Genomic DNA, 20,219 nt, shown 5'->3' with positions numbered 1-20,219 from the left:
GAAGGAAAATGTGAAAGGCATGGTTCTGTCACAAGGACAAGGGGAGGAAATAGACTCAAAAGTTCCTTGTCGGGGAGGAGATGTGGCTCAAGAGGCTGAGCGCCCGCCTCCCAGAGGGGAGGTCCCAGGTTTGGTTCCCTGTTCCTTCTGAAAAAACAAAAATAAACAACAAGCAAAACACATGAGAAAACCAACTCAGGGGAACTGATGTGGTTCAGTTGCTGAGCGCCAGCTTCCCACATACAAGGTCCTGGGTTCAATCCCCAGCCCCAGTACCTAAAAAAAAAAAAAAATTATCCCCTTTAGTTTATTTCAATTACACTTGAATATTATCTCTCGCTGTAGTTACTGTATAATGCACAGTAACGCTCTTGGACACCCTTGATCAAACAAATTCCATGAAAACCTTCATCACAGGCAGCACAAAAAGGCTCTCCATGAACTGGTCCATGGTCATCATGGCACCGGCCCTCCAGGTAGACGCTGACCTGTTAACCAAGTGTTTGGGAGCACACTCTCAGTGTTAGAACGCCAAAATTAGGCAGCCATTTTCTCCATGCAAAACACCTCATTAAAATCCAAATAATATGCCTCTGATATTCTAATATGCCAATAGAATAATGTAAAGGAGGAAATAAGGCTGACAGAATCTGCTCTTAGTAAACCTAAATTGGCACTCCCTCCTTTCTTCCCCATACTTAAAAACTGTACTTTTCACAATTACTATTTGTTTTCTGCTCAGAAGCAAACTCACAAATCTGTAATTGTTAGAATCTTCTTCCACTCTTTGAGCAATCCTAGAGAACTGCTAGAAGGCCAGAGCAAACATTGGTCAGATTTTCTCCGCACATTAATTCTCTCATCTGTTCTGTTAAGTCAGCAATTGCATCTCAAATGCCTTTCGGGCCTCAACCAACAACAGAAACATGCGTGGTGGAACAGGTAATGCCAGAGGCAATAGGAGAACAGCTGCCTGACTAAAGGGGCAATCATTATTCATCTCCTGCCAAACTGCTGCCACAGAGGAGTACCATCAGGGATCTAGAGCTGTTTTTCAAGAGAAGCTAGAAATACACAACATATTGACATGTGAAATCTCTGTATTTTTCAGTGTTGTAATTAAGTTTTTTAAAAAGAACCACATTGGGCTAAAACATATCAGTGGGCAATATTTAGCACACTGAAGTGTAAAATTGTTCAAATGTCATTTGTCACACTTTCCCATTCCTTTTGAGTCATTTTTCCTTTCTGGAGGTTTAGTGTATGGAATCCTGCTTCATTTTTCTCAGCAGTTTTTGAATTGTTTTCTTAGTGACTAGTATGTGCTTACACCCAGCCTTCCCATTTTGGGCATCACTATATCCTAGCATTTTTAAACATTCATGAAAAGTTAGAAAATCATCTCTTACTTTGTGGGCTTAAAATACTTAAGACAAAGTCAAATTCCACCAACAAATAAACAAGCAGCACCTAATAATGCATGACATAAGTATGGACTCTTATATACTATGAAAGGAATGCTAAATCCATGACAGTAGACTTTTACAACCAGGTTCACATTCAAAGCAATCATAATTATTCTACCTTACGTGAAAATCCAAAACAGATTGGGCAACCAGCCTTGTAAGTCACCTATGTCAGCATTTAGAGGCACCTTTAGGTAGATACCACCCAGTGTCTTAGTAATTAAAGACTCCTAAGTTCTCTTGTTCTTGAAAACTGTGATATGAGCACTTCGATCCTTTGCTGTGTCTTCTACCAGACCAGCCCCACCTGTATGCCTTGTTTTAGGGCAGTAGAGAGTAGTTAACAAGATATCATAAAATCGTAAAATAGAAACCAAAACCAGGCATCTCTTAAATTTATTGGAGAATTCATAATTGGGAGAGGAAAAGATCACAGGCTTAAACAATTGTAAGATAAAAGAACAGTTACTTGCAAATTATTACCAAAGTACTTTCTGAAATGTATGTTTTGAGCCACTGGTAAAATAAAGAAAATTTTAGTGCATCCCGAAAGTTCGCATTTTGGTAAGTGAACATATTAAATTACTAAAGAACAAAAATAAAAGTTACAGTTACATAGTACAAGATCTTAATGTAGTAATTCAGCACAAACAGCTACCATTACTCAAAGCTGCTTTTGATACACACCCAATATATTAAACAAGAATGTAGATTACTTTTAACACTGCACAAGTAACAAAAGGTAGCAAATCCAGCAATATTAAAGCCTGATATTAAATAGTATTCAAATAGTAAAACAGAAACAAAACAATTTCTAGACTTACAACTTTACAAAAGGAATGTACATGGATGGTTAAAAAAATAAATAAATAAGTAAAGTGACAAGACTGAGGAACACTGTACCTGCATCTTCAGAGCAGGAATACAGCAAATGAGTGAATGCTTATAGGAGTGTTTTGTGGGTTATTTTGCTAAAAGCAAGAAAAATGCTTTTCACTTTTAGTACATTCAAATTCTCCCTAGAAGCGCTAATTCTCTTGAGCTGGTAACAGGGTTTTAAATAGAAAGTATTTTTCCTACACACTGAGTATGAATACACTATTGAAAAAATATTCTGTGGAAAGTTTCATTTGAAAAGTGTAAAATTTAAAATGATATACCACGTGATGAGAAATTAACAGTATTAATTTTGGAAGAATATTGTTAACAAACATTTGAGTGTGGACTCTCCTGATGACACGCAATTAAACTTTACATTTGGGGAATGTGCACTGATAAGAACCAGGTGGGTGAACTACTGCTCACTTTATTACATGGTGCTCTAAATAAGCAATCCAATGAAGCTATCAGCAACATAAAACCCTTATTTAAGCAAAATTAAGTAAGCTGTAATTGGGAGCGGTTAGCTCACTGGTTGATCACCTGCCTCCCAAGTACGAGGTCCCGGGATCAATGCCCAGTAACATCTGAAAAAAAAAAATTGAAGTTTTTTGAATATTTGAGTATCTGAAGGGCAAGTGGAACATTTTTCAAAGTACAAAGAAGTTATCACATATTCAGTAACTGAATGCTCTCAAAGGTTTTATAAACTGCATTAAATTCTATCAAACCATCTAAGAGGTATGTCATTTTCTTCTGATGTATAAATCAATCATTCCTTTTTTGTATAAATCAGGAAATATTTTCAAAATCAACACAAATCATACCCCAAATATAAATGTAATTTAAGCTTGGTTTAGGAAAAGAATAGGAAGGAATTACCATATTTCAGTCTAAAAACACAGAACTATCTGAAAAACTACTATCAGAGGTCTCATTCATTTTCTTTCCATATGTCATTCAATGGTTCCTAAACTGATAGAGAATTCAGCTCAATGCACAATCACAACTTCAACAGTTCTGAATAAAACAGGATATTTCATAAAGACCCAAATGCACAGAATGGCAATGTTACAACGTTACAAGGTTACAATATTAAATATACTGAGCAGATTCGTAATAAAACAAGGCAATGAGAGCGGTCCTCAACAAACAGAGCTATTCTGAATATTGAGCAACCAAACATCTTTGGAAAATCACATATAAAAAGTGCCTTTAAAGAAAGTAAAGTTTAGACTGTACTTGGTTAAAAGATACTGCTCTAAACTCAAATGTTTTCTCTCTAGAAGAAAACTTAAGACACTCTTCTCATCTGCCAACACTTAATATTTTTTCTCTTCCATTGATTTGATACAAGTGTGGAGTTCCACTATTATTACTATTATTAATTACAATGCATGCTAATACTAATACCTGTTTAGTCATTATATAGTGGTTAAATAAGGGAACTCTGAACCCGGCATGGCTCCAGAAAAATGCAAAGTAAACAAAGATGTCAGGGAAATCCTACCTCAAAATTATTATTACCATAAGAGAAATAAACATAAACATTCCAAAGCAAAGAAAGTTTTCCAAAACTATGTCATTTTAGTTCAAAAGAAATTCAGAATTCAGTTTAACTGTTGGTCAAACCTATACATACACCCAAGTTACTTATACAGTTTCATATTTTATATAAAGATGTAATCTAAAATTATTAAACCACACCATAATTAACGAGAGCAAACATTCCTGTTTCTAAATGTCTAAAAACTCAGTCCAGTGCTGTTGCACCTCAAGCTCTGAAAAGCTAAAGACAAAAACAATTTTAGCTATATGTTTCCTCTATCCTTCCACCTTAAAAATACTTGAAGAAACTTTAGCAAATACTTATATTTAAGCCTTGCTCTATTTCTGTATGCTATTTAAGAAAACCTAAAGTTTACAAGGTAATCTCAAAAAATATTTAAATAACTTTTGGCATGTTCCTTAAAAAGCAAATTTGAGTATTTCACTATAACACACATCTCTTTAGTATAATTATTAATCCAACTTACATAAGTGTCCTTTTCCCCTGTCCCCTGGTAGATGCCAAGTCGTCTACACCTTGCATAGCTTGTGTAGCTTTCAGAACAGTCAGTGCTCAGGTAAAAAGAACATTTAATGGAGGAAAACCAAAGCCCCCACAAAAAGCAATTTACCCTATGATTACAAAATCCACCAGTGGAAGCAGCAAAAATTCATACATGCATATGCACACACACACAAAACCAAGACACACAACCTTGGTCCTCTAATCAAATCAACTTGGAGTTTCTAAGGAAAAGCCATAGGATCATGTCAAGAACTTTATAAAAGAGTGCAGATACTTTCATCTGGAAATTTTTCCAGAAAAAGGTTATCCTCATTAAAGGGGAGTTTTTCAAAATTCCAACATGAAGAAGGTTATTGGCCTTCTCTAAATGCACTAGCTTATTAACATTTATTTCTAAACTTTCAACTTTTGAATTTTAATTTTCATTTATGGGAAAAGCTGAGGACCCAAATGAGTCAAAAAAAGTCTTACTGTAAAATCTTTATAGACATTTTAAACCACCTTTTTTTCCCCAAACATTAACAGTGGGTTTCTAACCAAGGAAACGATAAAATGAAAAAGGGCACAAACCTTTTGGAAAGTCAGGGGACACCTTTACACACACGCACACTCTTGTGTCAGAATGACGGCAAGCATTGGCATATAAGGGCATTTGAGAAAGGCTGTGGAAACTATCACATATGGTGTCTATAGAAATCCAGAATACTAATGTTTCTGCTAAGAAATTTAATTAAACCAAAAGCTGGCCACTGCTGAACTTATGAAGATAAAAATGACTTATAAAAAACAGGGCATAAAGAAAAAAAAATTGTCTTCAATTTCATTTTTGATGTCAGATTAGGTATTAACTGGATACCATTTGTTTGCAAAGGCACATACCTGTTGCTACAACTGTAGCCGGCAAAACTCTATCCCAGGAACCTATTCACAGCTCTCTCAGTGCGGTGGTCTCCAGCAGCATTATTTGGAAGCACAAAGAATGCCATCAGATAATGCCCCTGAAAACCTCATGTTTGGATCTTCCTTCATATACATATTTGTAGCATCTGAACACAAAATACACGTGGATAGAAGAGCATATGGAGCTAATATTTTGACAGAGATTACAAAAGTATGAACTATTTACACTGTGTGAACAAAATACTTAAAACGCCATAATGTTTTCCTCCCAAAACATTTAAATATTAACATTCACTATTCAAATTTGACCCTATGCAACTTTATCTGTTTCTTCCCTCCCCAAACAAATAATAAAAATACTAGTTGGGGTCTGCCCTATGCATTTTCCAAAAGCCAATCAAACAACGACTGGCTTCCCTCCTCGCTGGGAGTCTTGTCCATCACTTCATAGTATTTAAGCACAGCCTGCAGGAGGTTTCCTACTTTCCATCCTTTTTCTTGTAATCGTTTTGAAAGCTAAGAGAAAAAAAAAAAGTTAATTATTAACCAAAAACTGTTTTATAAAAATAGTTTTCAATTTTATTTTGAACATCAAATAAAACTAAGAATCCTGGTGTTTATAATGAAATGTCATTTCCCGTTATAACAAAATCTTTCCTAAACCACCACCCCTTTAACCAAATTAAGCATGTTTCCTTCCTGGCCTCTATAGACAATATCTCCTCCACAGAATGACACTTTGGGATTGCTGAAGACATAACCCACAAACCTCACCCAGCTGGTACTCTGTGTGGGACTGCAGAGGTTACATTTCTACAGGAATTTCTTAACCTAACTACATACATCTGCCACACCCTCAATTAGAACATAAAATAATAAAGAAGACATCAAGCTTAATAAAAGAATTTGGATTTTCCTTCTACAACATATAATGTGGCTTTTTTTTCTGGAATACACATTATCCTCAACAAAAACACAACTTTCTAAATTAAGACATTTTTAAATGGTTTATATATATATATATATATATATATATATGGTTTTTAAAATACATATATATACAGAAGTTTAAGTAAACTCTAACCTCACCAATCAGAAAATGCCCTCATTCATTTTTCCTTTTAAGTTCTGTAAAACTACTTGAACTTTTGTAATATAAACACGCTTAACTATTTTTTAGTCAGTTGTATTGAAATATAATTCATATACCATACCATTAACCCATTTAAAGTGTTCGGTAGTTTTTAGCATATACACAGAGCTGTGCAACTATTACCACATCCATTTTAGAACATTATCATTCCCGGAATAAGATCCTCTCACACTCATTTAGATAATCTTTTTTTCTACTCCCAGCCTCGGTCAACCCCTAACTTTGTTTCTATACATTTGTCCCTTCTGGACATTTCTTATGAATGGAACCACATAATATGCGGTCTTTTCTAGCTGGCTCCTTTCACTTAACATAATGCTTCAAGATTCATCTATTAAACAGCTTGTACCAGTAGTTCATTCCTTTTTATGGCTCAATAATATTCCATGGTACAAGTACAGGACATTTTCTTCATTCATCAATCAATGGACATTTAGATTTAGATTGTTTCCATTTTTTGACTATTAAGAATAATGCTGCTCTAAACACTTGTTACAAGTTCTTATGGGGACATATGTTCTTGTTTCTCTTGGGTATATCCTTAGGCATGGAATACTGGGGTATACGGTAATTCTGTGTTTAACTTTTTTAAGGAACTGCCACATTGTTTTCCAAAGCAGCTACACTATTTTAGATTCTCACAAACAATGTATGGAAGATTACATTTCTCTACATCTTTGCCAAAAGTTCTTTTTTAAACAAATCAATTTTATTGATAAAACATACAATTCATCCGAAGTATACAATCAATGATATTTGGTATAATTAATTACATAGTTGTGTGTTTATCACTTCAATCATTATTCGAGCATTTTCATTATTTCAATAATAATAATAAACAAAAACCATACAAAACACAAAGAAAATTTCTCACCTCTCAATCTCTATTTCTGCTGTTGTACATAACTACTATTTTTGGCTATTCTTGCATAATTTTTTGTTTGTTTACTAAGCAGTTTTATTGAAATATATTCATATACCACATGATCTATCCAAAGTGTGTAATCGATGACTTTTAGTATAATCACAATGCTGTACATTCATCATTGCAAAAATTTTAAAACAATTTCATTATTCCAAAAAGAAAGACTCCATGCCTCTTGGCCTTCCTTCCTCAGCCCTACATAACCACTAATCTAATTTCATCTTTATAAATTGATTTGTATTTATATTTTCTACAAATGGAATCATAAAATATCTAGTACTCTGTGACTGGTCCCCTTTACTTCATATACTGGTTTTTTTGGTCTGACATTAACATTTTGTATTATTAACCTACATTTGTTCAACATTTTTTTGCTATCTATTTATTATAGCCACCCTAGTGAATGTGAAATGGTATTCCACTGGGGTTTTGATTTGCATTTCCCTAATGGCTAATGAGGCTGAGCATATTGCCATGAGCTTATTCGGCCATACGTAAAATCTCTTTGGACAAATAACTACTCAAGTCCTCTGGCCTTTTTTTAATTATCATCTTTTCATTATTAAGTTATGAGTTCTTTATATATTCTGTCTCTTACCAATAATATGATTTGCAAATATTTCCCCCTTCTATAGGGTATCTTTTTACTTTCTTGATGGTGACTTTTGAAGCACAAAAGTTTTTAATTTTGATAAAGTTTAATTTTTTTTTTCATTTTTCATGTGTGAATATGCTTAACTTAAATCCTTCCCTGTCCCTACACAATGCTCTCTCACCTGCTACTTAAGTTAATAATGTTGGTTCTGTTTAATAGTGAAGATGTCAGGATTAAGATTATTTTATCGAGAAAGACACTAATAAAATATTCTTAATAGCATCATTATCACCAAAGATATTCTGTACTTGCCTCTTAACTGCTTCCTAGCTTTCCAGCACCTAGCTAGCCGCTCCGTGGGGCTCTAGCTAGATATGGTGAATGAGGGTCATTATTTAAAATAGGCCACTGGTAGGCACCATCATCCACATTTAAGCAATCCTCACTTCACTCAATCATCAGGCAAAGGTACCCTGGGCAAGGTTACACGGTAAGGAAGGACTCTTTACCCAGTACCATCATTTTCAGCTCTACCAAAGGTCTTCCTTAGCTCTTAACTTACCTATGGCTCAAAGATGACTCTGGAGAATGTCTGCCTCCCTAATATCAGTTCTAATATGTCCCCTGTACCTTTGTTCATCTTGACAATTCATTTGCCAAGTGTCCCTTTCTGTCCTATTTTCTTCCTTTGTCCAAAAACAGAAGCCCAAACTGGAAAAATCAAAAAAGCCTAAGTGAAAATAATCTACATAACACATACTTCTTTCAACAATATCTTCGTAAATTTTGAACCAGAAATCAAGGAAATTCTTAAAAATGTTTCCTTTTATATTATCACTGATTAATCTTCATTGATTGTTCTATACTCCATAATAAGATTCAACCAAAGTTCTCTTGGGGAAAAAATTTTTTCCTTCTTCATTTTTTTTTTCAGATGTTACATTCAAAACATAAGAGGTCCCCATATATTCCCTACCCCGCTCATTTCATGGGGAAAATTTTGAGACAAAAAAGCTCAAGACTGTAAACTGAAGACCTAGACTAATGTAGGACTTGGCCCACAGTAACTACTCAACAAAAGTAGGTTATTTACTGCATCAAATCTTAATATTCTCCCTATTATATACTCAAATGTGGTCCATGTCACTTTATTACTTTTAAACTTTTATTGACTTTTGATTATGCCGGCTTCTCATACTAATGAAACTGCATTAACAGAGAAAGAGATAATACATTTACCAGGTTCAGTTATGAATCCATTAATACAGAAAATAACTATTTTTCCACATGACAAACACATAAAATGCTTATTAATGGCACCAATGTTTGAGACTTTAATATGTGCCAGGCACGAGACAAACCGTTTTTTTTTTTTTAACAGTATCATATTTAATCTTCACAGATGGTTGAAAGGTAGACTCTAGACTCATCTCCACTGTGCAGCTAAGGGAACTGATGTTTTGTCTGGTTAACCTGCCCAAGGTTACACCACTAGTCAATGGCAGGGCTGAGATCTGAACTTTAACTGTGGGGTTCCAGAGCCTAAGCATGTAACTACTCTGCTGAAAACAGGCATCCTCTTAGACCTTGACATACTGCTCCCTGTATCAAAACAACTGATGGGGCAGGTACTTACCAGTATAAATTCCTTCTTTGTTGTGTCATGAAAATAAAGTTCTGCAACTTCAGCCTCAGATGCAACAAGCCACTGGAGAATGATCCTCAGCTGGGGGTCTACTATGCATGGCTCCATGTCAATATTCATAATTAGCAGGGTCTTTCCATCTTGCCCCAAACCTAGTGTTTACATTTAAACAATATGAGGTGAAATTCATCAATTCAACTCAACACTCAGGTTTCTAAGGATGTATAAATGTTTTCCATTTCTTAGGATTCCAATGAATGTTGAGAAAAAAATCCATCTTTGTTATCTATACCATAACGTCAACTAAAACATTTCTTTGAAACGGTGAAATAATGCTAAATCAAAAGAATAATTTCAGTCATTTACTGATAGCAAAAATGTAAAACACTATTTTGAGGTACTGAATTCAAGTACTATCAAAGCCATAATCTATACCAAATATGGTTCACAGGTAAAAGGAGAGAAATTGTAAAATCATCACAATGAAAAAATGAAGGAAATATACAAGTAAAATCCTCCAATATATACATTAAGTGGACTTTAAGAAGGCTTGCTGAACTAAGCAAAGAGAAATAACAGAGCAGCAGCAAAACTTGCATAGCAGCACGAATTACATCCTAAGTGTATATACAAAAACTCCTTGAATCCTCACAACCACCCTGAGGTGGGACCTGCTAATTCCTCTGTTTTACAGGTGAGATCTGAGGCAGATAAGAGACCCAAGGTCTTAAGGCAGGGAAGTAGTTGAGCCAGGATATGAACACAAACATTCTGGCAACAAGCTCTTACCACACATTCTTCAGGCAAAATAGAAAGGGGAAAAAGAAAAGAGACAAAAAAAAAAGACATATGCAACAACCACTTAGCTCCCAGAAAACCAGACTAGGGAATTTCCTGGTATATCCCTACGATATATAAGATATTCCTTCTGAAGCTGGCTTCCTTTTTTAAGGAAATTATGTTGTCAACGTAAGGAAGGATGAATACCTGTAACTATAAAACTAATGATATATGGACCAACGTCGTGTGCTGAACACCCCTGCCTAACAACGGCTGAGCATTAGGCAGTGCTGACTCAGATCCTTCCACGCCAGGGGAGCACAGCACAAGCTGGCAGACATCTGGTCAGTCGGTGCCACTGATGGAAATATTATGGATGGATGTCCCTGATTGTTTTTTACAGTATACAAGGCATTCTAGACACACTAACATTTTTAGGACTTGTGTTGGATCCTAATTTTTAATTTTTAAAAATGTGGTCCACATTATTCTGTGAAAATAAATTTGTCCTTCCCCACCCCGACAATCAAAAATGCGTCCAGTGCACTACAATTAATTTTTTTTTATTACTTCTGCAGAGTTCATGGGGTTGGAAGCTAAGTCATCCCAACGCTTCTCTCCTGCCACTCCTGGTGTTTACTCAGTTCAGGGCTCCTGGTTGCCTGGCATGGCAGGAAAGAACCTTCAAACGGCTCTCTCCTTAAAGAGGTCACTAAACTCTAACGAAAGGGAAGGGACTGACGTCTTGCAACTATAAAAAAAAAAAAAAAAAAAAAGAAGAAACTGAGGTTAGCTGCTTTCCGATTTCCATAATTTTGAATCTTTCCTTAAATGCAAACTACCTATCTCCGAACTGATCAATTCTAATTTCACAAATTTGAAGTTTGGCTTCAACATTCTGTATAATGACAGCTGCTTATAATGACATATCTACATTGTAATTAATCTGCCTTATTTTTTCTGCTCACAAATGAAATCCTGATTTTTTTTTAATGAAATTCATATTTACATTAATTGTATCTTCTTTTCCCTTAGTCATTCCTCAATAATTTTCAAAAGTAGTTAATAATTCAAGGAAAAGAATCACCCACCACATGCATTTATACCATGGATATAGCCTTTGGAATAAGTAACTCACAGGTGTTACTTGGTAAAAGTATATAATTTTTCTAAACATAGTTGCTTTTTTGGTGAACAAAAGTAACATGAATATTACATAACCCTTCAATAACTTTAAAAATATTTCCCTACCCTAATTTTTACTGGATAAGCCCTATATGAAGAGTATCTAGTTAGGCAGAGGCATCAGAATTTTTTTAAAAAACCTTATCGTCTGAGGATTTTAGTTAAAAAAACTGGTACCCTGAGTAACACTGCATGACTTTCTTATTAAACAAGGACATAAAATTGGTGATGAAACTAATTAGAAACTCAAATGTCATAAAGTACCTTTTAAGGAATTTATTTTGGTAATTTCTCAGTTTTCCCATTTCTAAAAAATAATAACAGAAAAGAATCACTGGTTCAAAATCAAATATCTGAAGCAGTGTGAATATTTTTTGTATGTCCTCATCTATGGAAGACATTATGGGTAATTTCCTAATTAAGGACAAATAAGATTTTTGGGAAAAAATGCAACTATCTGAATTCAATGAAAACTTGTCTTCAGTGTGAAAAGTTTCTAGAGTCACTCCACTCAGACATTCTAATATATCTGAATTAAGCTGACAAACCATAGTCTAGAACTCTGTGACCAATGCTATCTGGCAATTACATATTTAAAATTATGTTCATTAAGTTAAGATTTGAATATCTTGTTCAAATGTGTGTATGTGTGCGTGTAGGGTTGGAGATGGAAGAATTGATTTAGGAATTTTTTTTGCTTTTACTTATTAACTCTTGTAAGTTTGAATTTCAAAACTAATTCTAGAAATTACAGGTTTAAATAGGAAAAAGTTACTAAGCTATTATGTAATAAATTATCTTACAATGTGTGTAAGGATTTTAAATTTTATACTTTGAATAATTATGTAGAGATGATTAAAATTCTCTCAAATAATTGAATAATTCCCTTAAAGTATTTAAGTGTTTACATCAATGAGTATTTCATTAGTTCAGCAATCAAATCATACAAACTGCCCAACAAGGGACCTGAAGCTGAATAAAGAAAACTAGTTCAAGAATATCCTGATTTATAATGTTTTACGCAGATAACGTATCTGTGAAAATAAATGAATAAACATCAAAGACTATTTTAGAGAACCTTACACAAAAAACATGCAAGCACCTTGAAAAGTATGAAATGCCAATTACCTTCTACATTGTCCTCATTCTCTTCCTCTTTATCATCTGGTCCATCACTTTCCGAATAAAATAGCAAAAGAAGTTAGAAAAAAAAAAGCTCTAATTAATAATGGTATTAAAACCAATTCTTAAAATGTGGTAAGGAATGAAAGTTACAATATGATGTGTGACATTTAGAAAGGGGAGAAATGACAATAAAAGAGGAAGCTTTGCTTCTCACACTATTTCATGTTAAAATCTGAATTGCAAATGTTGCCTAAGGATAAGCTGGTTCAAAACCAAGAACTCCTACCTTACTATGATGTATAGAGCTAAGTGATTTCATAAATTAAATTCATAGTCAAAATACTCTACCAATTTCAGATAATGCAAAATTTGAATGGCAGAATGTCATGAATAATTAGACATTTATTAATGCTTCTGAGGCTAACATCTACACATATATATTTTTTAACAGAGTAACTTTTCCCCTACACTTTTAATATATATGTGAAATAAGACTATATGTAAAACAAAAAAAGAAAAAAACTGAAATCCTGTAGGAAGCAAGCTCTTTTAATGAAATAATAATTGGTAGAAAGAAAAGTAGCAAGCAGAGCAACACATGCAAACAGTAACACATTTTGCAATTAGGTGTCAGTCATATCTTAGCATGGTTGAATTTTTTCATTAGATGTAAATTCATCAGGCAGAATCATGTGAAATATAGGAGAAAAACAAGTTGATACATATTGGCACTGTAACCCACATTCTTTTAAGAATATGACTTCATGCATTAGTTATGAAAGACTCATCAGTTTTTAAGTTTCTGGACTGGACCAACCTGTCTGATGTTGGATAGGATAAATTGTCCTCATACAAATCTCCTTCTAAACCAAGACTGCTCCAGCTACTGCTGTTACCATTACTGCCAGAGGAAGAAGAGAACAGAGCTGAACTAGAAAATGCATAGTGTAGGAGACCCTGGTTTTCCAGCCTCTGTCCTTGACAACTGCAGATGTTCTGAAGGTGCCCCACGGGAGTGGAGCATCCATGGAGGTAAAGGGAGACCGTCACTGTTAATCTAAATGGTCGTTGACGATCTGAAGTTTTGGGAGTTTTCTTCTTTGTCCTCTATAGACCATGAAAATTACTCTAAACTCTCTTTTACAAATAATACAACAGAATGCCTTTTAGGACAGCAAATGAATACATGAAGAAATAAATTTCACAATGAAAAAATGTCTTATGGCAAATCCTGGAATTGATTTTGTAAAATCCAATACTCCAGTATGAGTAAAGTTTAAAAAAGAAAAAAAATAAGTTAATATTCTCTCAGGTCTTTAGATGGTGCAAACCCAGTGATGGGTTTTTGGGAATATGGAATGGAAACTACCAAAGCATAGTACCAAACAGAACTTGAGAAAAGATATTTTCTACATTTTAAAACACCCTTTTGTGTCAATTACCTTCATCTCACACATGTATAATTCAGTAGGTAGCCAATGACATAGATTTTGTTCAGAACAAAGCTAAAATAACTAAGGCTTAATAAAGAATTTTACTTGTCTCGTTGGTCAGTTACTAATGCCATGCGAATTACTTCTTATGCTGCACCTAATCAAAAGAAGAAAAAAAGCAGAGGCTCTATCTCTAAAACATTAAAAAAAAAAAAGCAATCATATTCTAAAACTGTTATGCAAAGCAAACTAAAAAAAAAAAGCAACTATGTTCAGAAATAAAGTTAAAATTTTCAGACTAAAACCCTCAACATGCATTTTTTAAAGTTCTAGTCATTAAAATAATTAGTAGGCACATCATTAGTTTGCAGTGATAAGCAGCTATAGTTCCCAAAATGAGGCTGTATAAGACTAGGCAATAATAAAAATATTTACACAAATCAAAATTTTGGTTCTAAAAAAGGGAATTAACATAAAACCATTCAACGTGTTCATTTTTAAATGCTGGCAAGGTTACAAAACAACTGATGATTAAAATTCTAAATGACTCCCAAGTAATCTCAAATAAGTTATAAATCCATACTCACTTCAGTACAACGAAATTATCACAAAGAAAACCATAACATATTAAAAAGTAAAAAATTAAAACTGAGCAGTGTCATTTCAAAGTAAGTTCAAACAAATATAGTTTTATTATGAAACCTTGAAAATAACCTGAGTTTTGCCCATGTAGGCTGTTGACAGACAAATCAAAAATGTGAAAATATGGAAATACTGAATGGACAAACAGCTGTGGGCTAAAGATAAAAATTAATGATCTCAAACACTATACTACTCACTTCTATTACCAGGATGATTATTTAAGAAAAAAAAACTACAAAATTTACCCATATCCTAATTTACCCATATCTTAATAATAATAATGATTCCTCCATTTAATTAATAACAATCTACTACCTATTAGATGAGTATGAAAAGAAATTAAGCTAAAAATGTGAAGACTAAAAATTCAAACTCCTATCTAACCCCATTCACCCTTCTTCTTTGCAACTTAAAATGGGTCAAATTTGAAGTCAGTTATTTATTAAAAAGGCCAATTCTAACTAGGGTGATCATGTAATTTTTCAACAAGGATAAGGTTTGAAAATGAAAGAAGTCATTATTAATTATTATACCAGAGCAGCAAAGCCAGGATTATCCTGAACAAGCCAGAATGTGTCACCTTACTTTAACCCAACATTTAATTTCCTCACTTACTAATCTTTCTATTTCACTCTTTTTTTTTTTTTTTTTTAAAGATTTATTTATTTATTTAATTTCCCCCCCTCCCCTGGTTGTCTGTTCTTGGTGTCTATTTGTTGCGTCTTGTTTCTTTGTCTGCTTTTGTTTCTTTTGTCCGCTTCTGTTGTCGTCAGCGGCACAGGAAGTGTGGGCGGCGCCATTCCTGGGCAGGCTGCACTTTCTTTTCACGCTGGGCGGCTTTCCTCACGGGCACACTCCTTGCGCGTGGGGGCTCCCCCACGCGGGGGACACCCTTGCGTGGCAAGGCACTCCTTGCGCGCATCAGCACTGCGCCTGGCCAGCTCCACACGGGTCGAGGAGGCCCGGGGTTTGAACCGCGGACCTCCCATATGGTAGACAGACGCCCTAACCACTGGGCCAAAGTCCGTTTCCCTCTATTTCACTCTTGAACAATGCTCTACCTTCCACATTTTCCCATTTTCTTTCCTTTTTTTTTTTTTTGGTTTTTCCATTTTTCTTATCTCTACAACAGGCACACAGACCAGTGGGAGCCAGTGGTAGGCAGCTATACTAAAATTCTCTATGGGGCTTTCAGTCATATGAAGGCTACAATCGATTTTGACATATATCATAAAAATTCTCTCCAAAAGTCTGCAAGTCTGGCCCATCTCTACTAGACAACTTTAGGGGATTCACACATTGTCAGAAATATTTTAAGAGATTCACAAATTGCCAGAAATATTTTAAAAGATTCACATATACAGACTATTTCTCCTTCTAATCAAATAATACAGTCCTCCTAAACACTTTTGAAAAGATGAAATTGTGTGTCTTTAATTTTGCCCTCTACCAGACTTCCTACTCAAAGTAAAAGTGCACGGTGTATCCAAACCACTGACATCTTTATCTCTTACCTTGATCTCTGTACCAGAGAAGAACAGCACATACTGCAGATGTCATCAAAAGACACAGCATGTAAAAAGCAACACATCATAAAGTGTAGTCTGCAAACTACCTGCACTAAAATCACCAAATATGCATATTCTCAGGCCCCTCCATGGACCTAAGGAATCTTTGTCGCCAGGAAGGGAGGGCCCAGAAATTTCATGTTTAACAAGCATATCACCAACCCTGGATAGGCCCACTAACATTTTCTTTGCATCTGTACCTTAACACCACATAGCATTGTTAGAATAATACCACGTCTTTTTCTGCCAAAATACTATCAAGCCAGGTTTCCCCACACTAAATTTAAATAATTAATTTTCTGAAACTAAAGGCATTATCATGTTAAATGTAATTATTTCAACCAGGTCTGATTCAGTCTTTTGGGACCTTGGTTCTGTTGATGGGAATGCCTCTTCAATGTCTTTTGAGCCTTGTTCTGAGTCATCCACAAATAATGGGTATGCTGTATCACTAAATAAAATAAATGCTAAAGAGAAAGAACAAGATGGGGCATGGTAGATAATATTCTGCAGAGTTGCTCAATTGACTACAAGTCTTCTTAATGCCACTAGCTTCTACCCATAGTTCTTCCATTTTTAATACCAGGATTTCCTAATCAACAATGTCAACCCTTACTGAAATCCTAGAAGTTTCTCTGTGTTTCTCAAAGATGAGTAAATAAATTGTTAATATTCTAGTCTAAATAAAGTTAGGGATAAGGGTCAAATTAGGTATTTGCAATATTGCTCCACTTCCCTCTGCCAGTTTCAAAAATTGCATTTTTGGATGTGGATTTTAAGGAATATTGATGGTTTGCATAAGCATTATAAAAAAGTGACAAAATAGATACCTTATAAAAATATTAGGACTTACTGGTTAATTCAAGTATCAAACAAAACACTGTGAAATGGTAAGTTCTAAGAAGTGAAAAGCCATTTCCTTTCCTTATATGCTACCATTTCTCCTCCTCCACATTCTTACCTCCCCCTCCTGGTAAACCAATGCCAAGCTCCTTTCAACTGAAGCCTCCCAAGGTCCCTTCCACACCAGCCTGAGACTGGAAATGTGCTGAGAATCTTTTCCTCTCCCTAGGCTCAGCTATGGGTGGTATTTATTATTCCCAGTTATTAGTTAATGTGGATAAAGATTTTATGGAATTTTATAGGTCATTCAGCAATGCCTTTAGGGTAATGCTAAATACAAGAGACAATTTTTATCATAATTAATAACATATTCCAGACTGTCATTATGAATAAAGTTAAACAATGAAGATTTTCTGCTGTACATCATATTTGAATAATGGGTTTGATTTATCTATCTTCAATAATTCAAGCATGAGATGATGTAGGTCATAATGTTTCAGAACAGCAGGACAAGTAGAGAACACCCCACTTCCACCCTCAAAGACACTATGTTAACTAATATGAACAAAATTACAAGGCCATTTTGATGTCTCTTATAGATAACTGTCTGTTTTCCACCATCTAAAAGAAAAATAGGATCTCTCTGAAACGTGAAAGAAAATTTTTCCTAAAAAACTCATGAAGACTCTAGGAAAAATTTAAACATATTTCACAATAACTATTGGCACACACAATGAAAATTAGCTCAACTAATTACTGTATTTTAAAAATGTCAAAAACCACTAGAGGCATATTGTGAATAATAAAACACATTTGCCAAAAAATAGCAGATTTTCAAATTCAGACATTTTTAATAATACCCAATGCAAATTTACAGTTCACTTCTGAGGTCTGAGGCCCTAAACCACACAATTACATGCGAATTTTCAGTTACCTTTCACTTAGATGATGAAAACTGCTGCTTTCATCTTGGTGTTCATCCTCAAAACTCAAATTGGACCAGCTGCCAGTGCTGTCCTCACCAATACTGAGAGTCATCTGCTGGCTACCAAAAGATTCAGCTGACTGCAAGTCTTCCTTTTCTCTTGAACTAAAAAAAAATATTCAAACCAAAAGCAACATGGATTCTGAGTATCAATTTGATGAAAAGATGACAAAAACAAGAAATGATAGACCAATCACTAAATATCCCTTATTTGAGAATGCTAATAAAAAGACTTTGCAGGACAGCAAATTAATGTCAAAGTGACCTTATTAATCTATTATGGGTCCATTCCTGGCATAACATTTTCTAAAATCTCCTTAGGACTGTTGATATTTTCAGCTAGGACCACTGTGGAAGAATCCAAGTTCCTTAAGCTTATCACACGCTGTGTAATGCAGTATTTTCTTTCTGTTGTACTAAAAGGAACCACTTTATAGCTTTAAGAACAAAAAAATGATTCAAGGAATTCCAGTATTTGTCAGTCAGGTCAATAGTCAAATGAGCCAAGTCTCTTAAAGCTTTAGTTTGAATTTGGATCATGACTCTTCCTGGGTTTTTTTTTCTTGTTTTTTGGTAAAGAAATATTTGTTATTTTTACCCATCTTCACATGAAGGCCCATTTACTGCTCACTTATTGTAAATGCTCATCTATATTTTATTCCCAATGTGGTAGCATTTTTAAACATGAAGCCAGGCAGTGTCAGTCTTCTGCTCAATACTTTCCAATTGCTTTTAGCCAGTTAGTGAAGAGCCCACGCCCTTAAGACTAAATAAAAGATGATGCTCTGATCACGCTCATGATTTCCTCTTTGCCTCCTATTACTTCCCCTGGCTTACTCAGCTTCAGCCACAGGAGCCTCTCTGCTGTTACCCAAACACACAGTCCCGCCCCTTTGCCTGGAACACTGCTTCCCCACAACTTATTCTCTCTCCACCTCCGGCTCTTTTCCCAAATGTTACTTTGTCAGTGATGCTTCCCCTGCTACCTTATTCAGGACTGCAAACTTTCCCCAACAGTCACCACCCACAACCAGTACCAGCTCTCTACATCCTTTCCTTGCTTTATTTTTCCTCCAAAGCAGTTAGCATTCCATGACATACTATATATTTTACTTGTTTATTGTGTTTTCCTCCAATCCAATATAAGATCCAAGGAAGCACATATTTTTGCCCACTTCATATACTTCTGTATCCCCAGTGCCTAGAACAGCCCTTAAACTGCCCCTCTCTGTTGTACTATTCTCATCCTATATTTAAGATATGGAAACCAGAATTACAACGGGCATTCTCTGGAAAGGGACAGTAGTGAAATCATCCAATAACACTTAAAAAAAAAAAAAAGCCACTTGATTGGGAGTGGACTCAAACAGATACTTGTACACCAAGGTTCATAGCAGCATTATTCACAATTGCCAAAAGGCAGAAGCAACTCAAGCGTCCAATAGATGAATGAATAAACAAAATGAGTACTATATACCCAACAGAATATTATTCAGCACTAACAAGGAATGAAGTTCTGGCTCATGCTACAACATGGATGAACCTTGAAAACATTATGTTGAATGAAATAAGCCAGACTCAAAAGGACAAGTACTATATGATTCCACTTATATGGAATGTCTAAAATGAGCAAATTCAGAGACAGAAAGTAGATTAGAGGTTACCAGGGGCTTGGAGAGGGGAATGGGGATGGTAAATTATTGCTTAATAGGTACAGAGTTACTGCTGGGGTGAAAGAAAAGTTATGGTAATGAATGTATGTTGGTGAGGGTAGCACAATGTGAATGTAATTAATATGACACTTAAAAAATGGTGAAGGGAACAGATGTGGCTCAAGAAAGTTGAGTGCCTGCTTCCCACGTGGGAGATGCAAGGTTTGGTCCCTGGTGCCCCCTAAAACCAAAAAAACAGCAAGCAAACAAAAAAAAAAAAAAACAACTCAAGGGAGCCAATGTGGCTCAGTGATTGAGCTCCAGCTCCCCACACACAGGGCCCTGGGTTAAGTTCCCGGCCCCAGTATC

At 35.0% G+C, this 20,219-nt stretch overlaps 1 protein-coding gene across 8 annotated transcripts in view; it reads right to left on the bottom strand.

Moving 5' to 3' along the window:
• Window positions 1–1,845: 1,845 nt before the first annotated feature.
• Window positions 1,846–20,219, bottom strand: part of AKAP11 (A-kinase anchoring protein 11) — a 52,609-nt gene continuing 34,235 nt past the window's right edge. For 4 of the 8 annotated variants that reach the window (XM_058276639.1, XM_058276638.1, XM_071208266.1 and 1 more), the window contains 5 exons: window positions 18,148–18,303; window positions 13,545–13,628; window positions 12,731–12,777; window positions 9,629–9,789; window positions 1,846–5,835 (listed from right to left, as the gene is read on the bottom strand). In XM_058276639.1, the coding sequence (XP_058132622.1) occupies window positions 5,695–5,835; window positions 9,629–9,789; window positions 12,731–12,777; window positions 13,545–13,628; window positions 18,148–18,303 (589 nt within the window). In that variant the 3' untranslated portion in view covers window positions 1,846–5,694. The remainder of the gene's footprint in view (window positions 5,836–9,628; window positions 9,790–12,730; window positions 12,778–13,544; window positions 13,629–18,147; window positions 18,304–20,219) is intronic. The other 4 variants (XM_058276641.1, XM_058276642.1, XM_071208267.1 and 1 more) reach the window with 1 other exon arrangement.

This window comes from Dasypus novemcinctus, chromosome 15 (assembly GCF_030445035.2).
Source record: "Dasypus novemcinctus isolate mDasNov1 chromosome 15, mDasNov1.1.hap2, whole genome shotgun sequence".
In the NCBI taxonomy this organism is placed as follows: domain Eukaryota; kingdom Metazoa; phylum Chordata; class Mammalia; order Cingulata; family Dasypodidae; genus Dasypus; species Dasypus novemcinctus.
The sequence above is the reverse complement of the archived record's forward strand: the minus strand, read 5'-3'. Positions and strand labels throughout refer to the sequence as shown.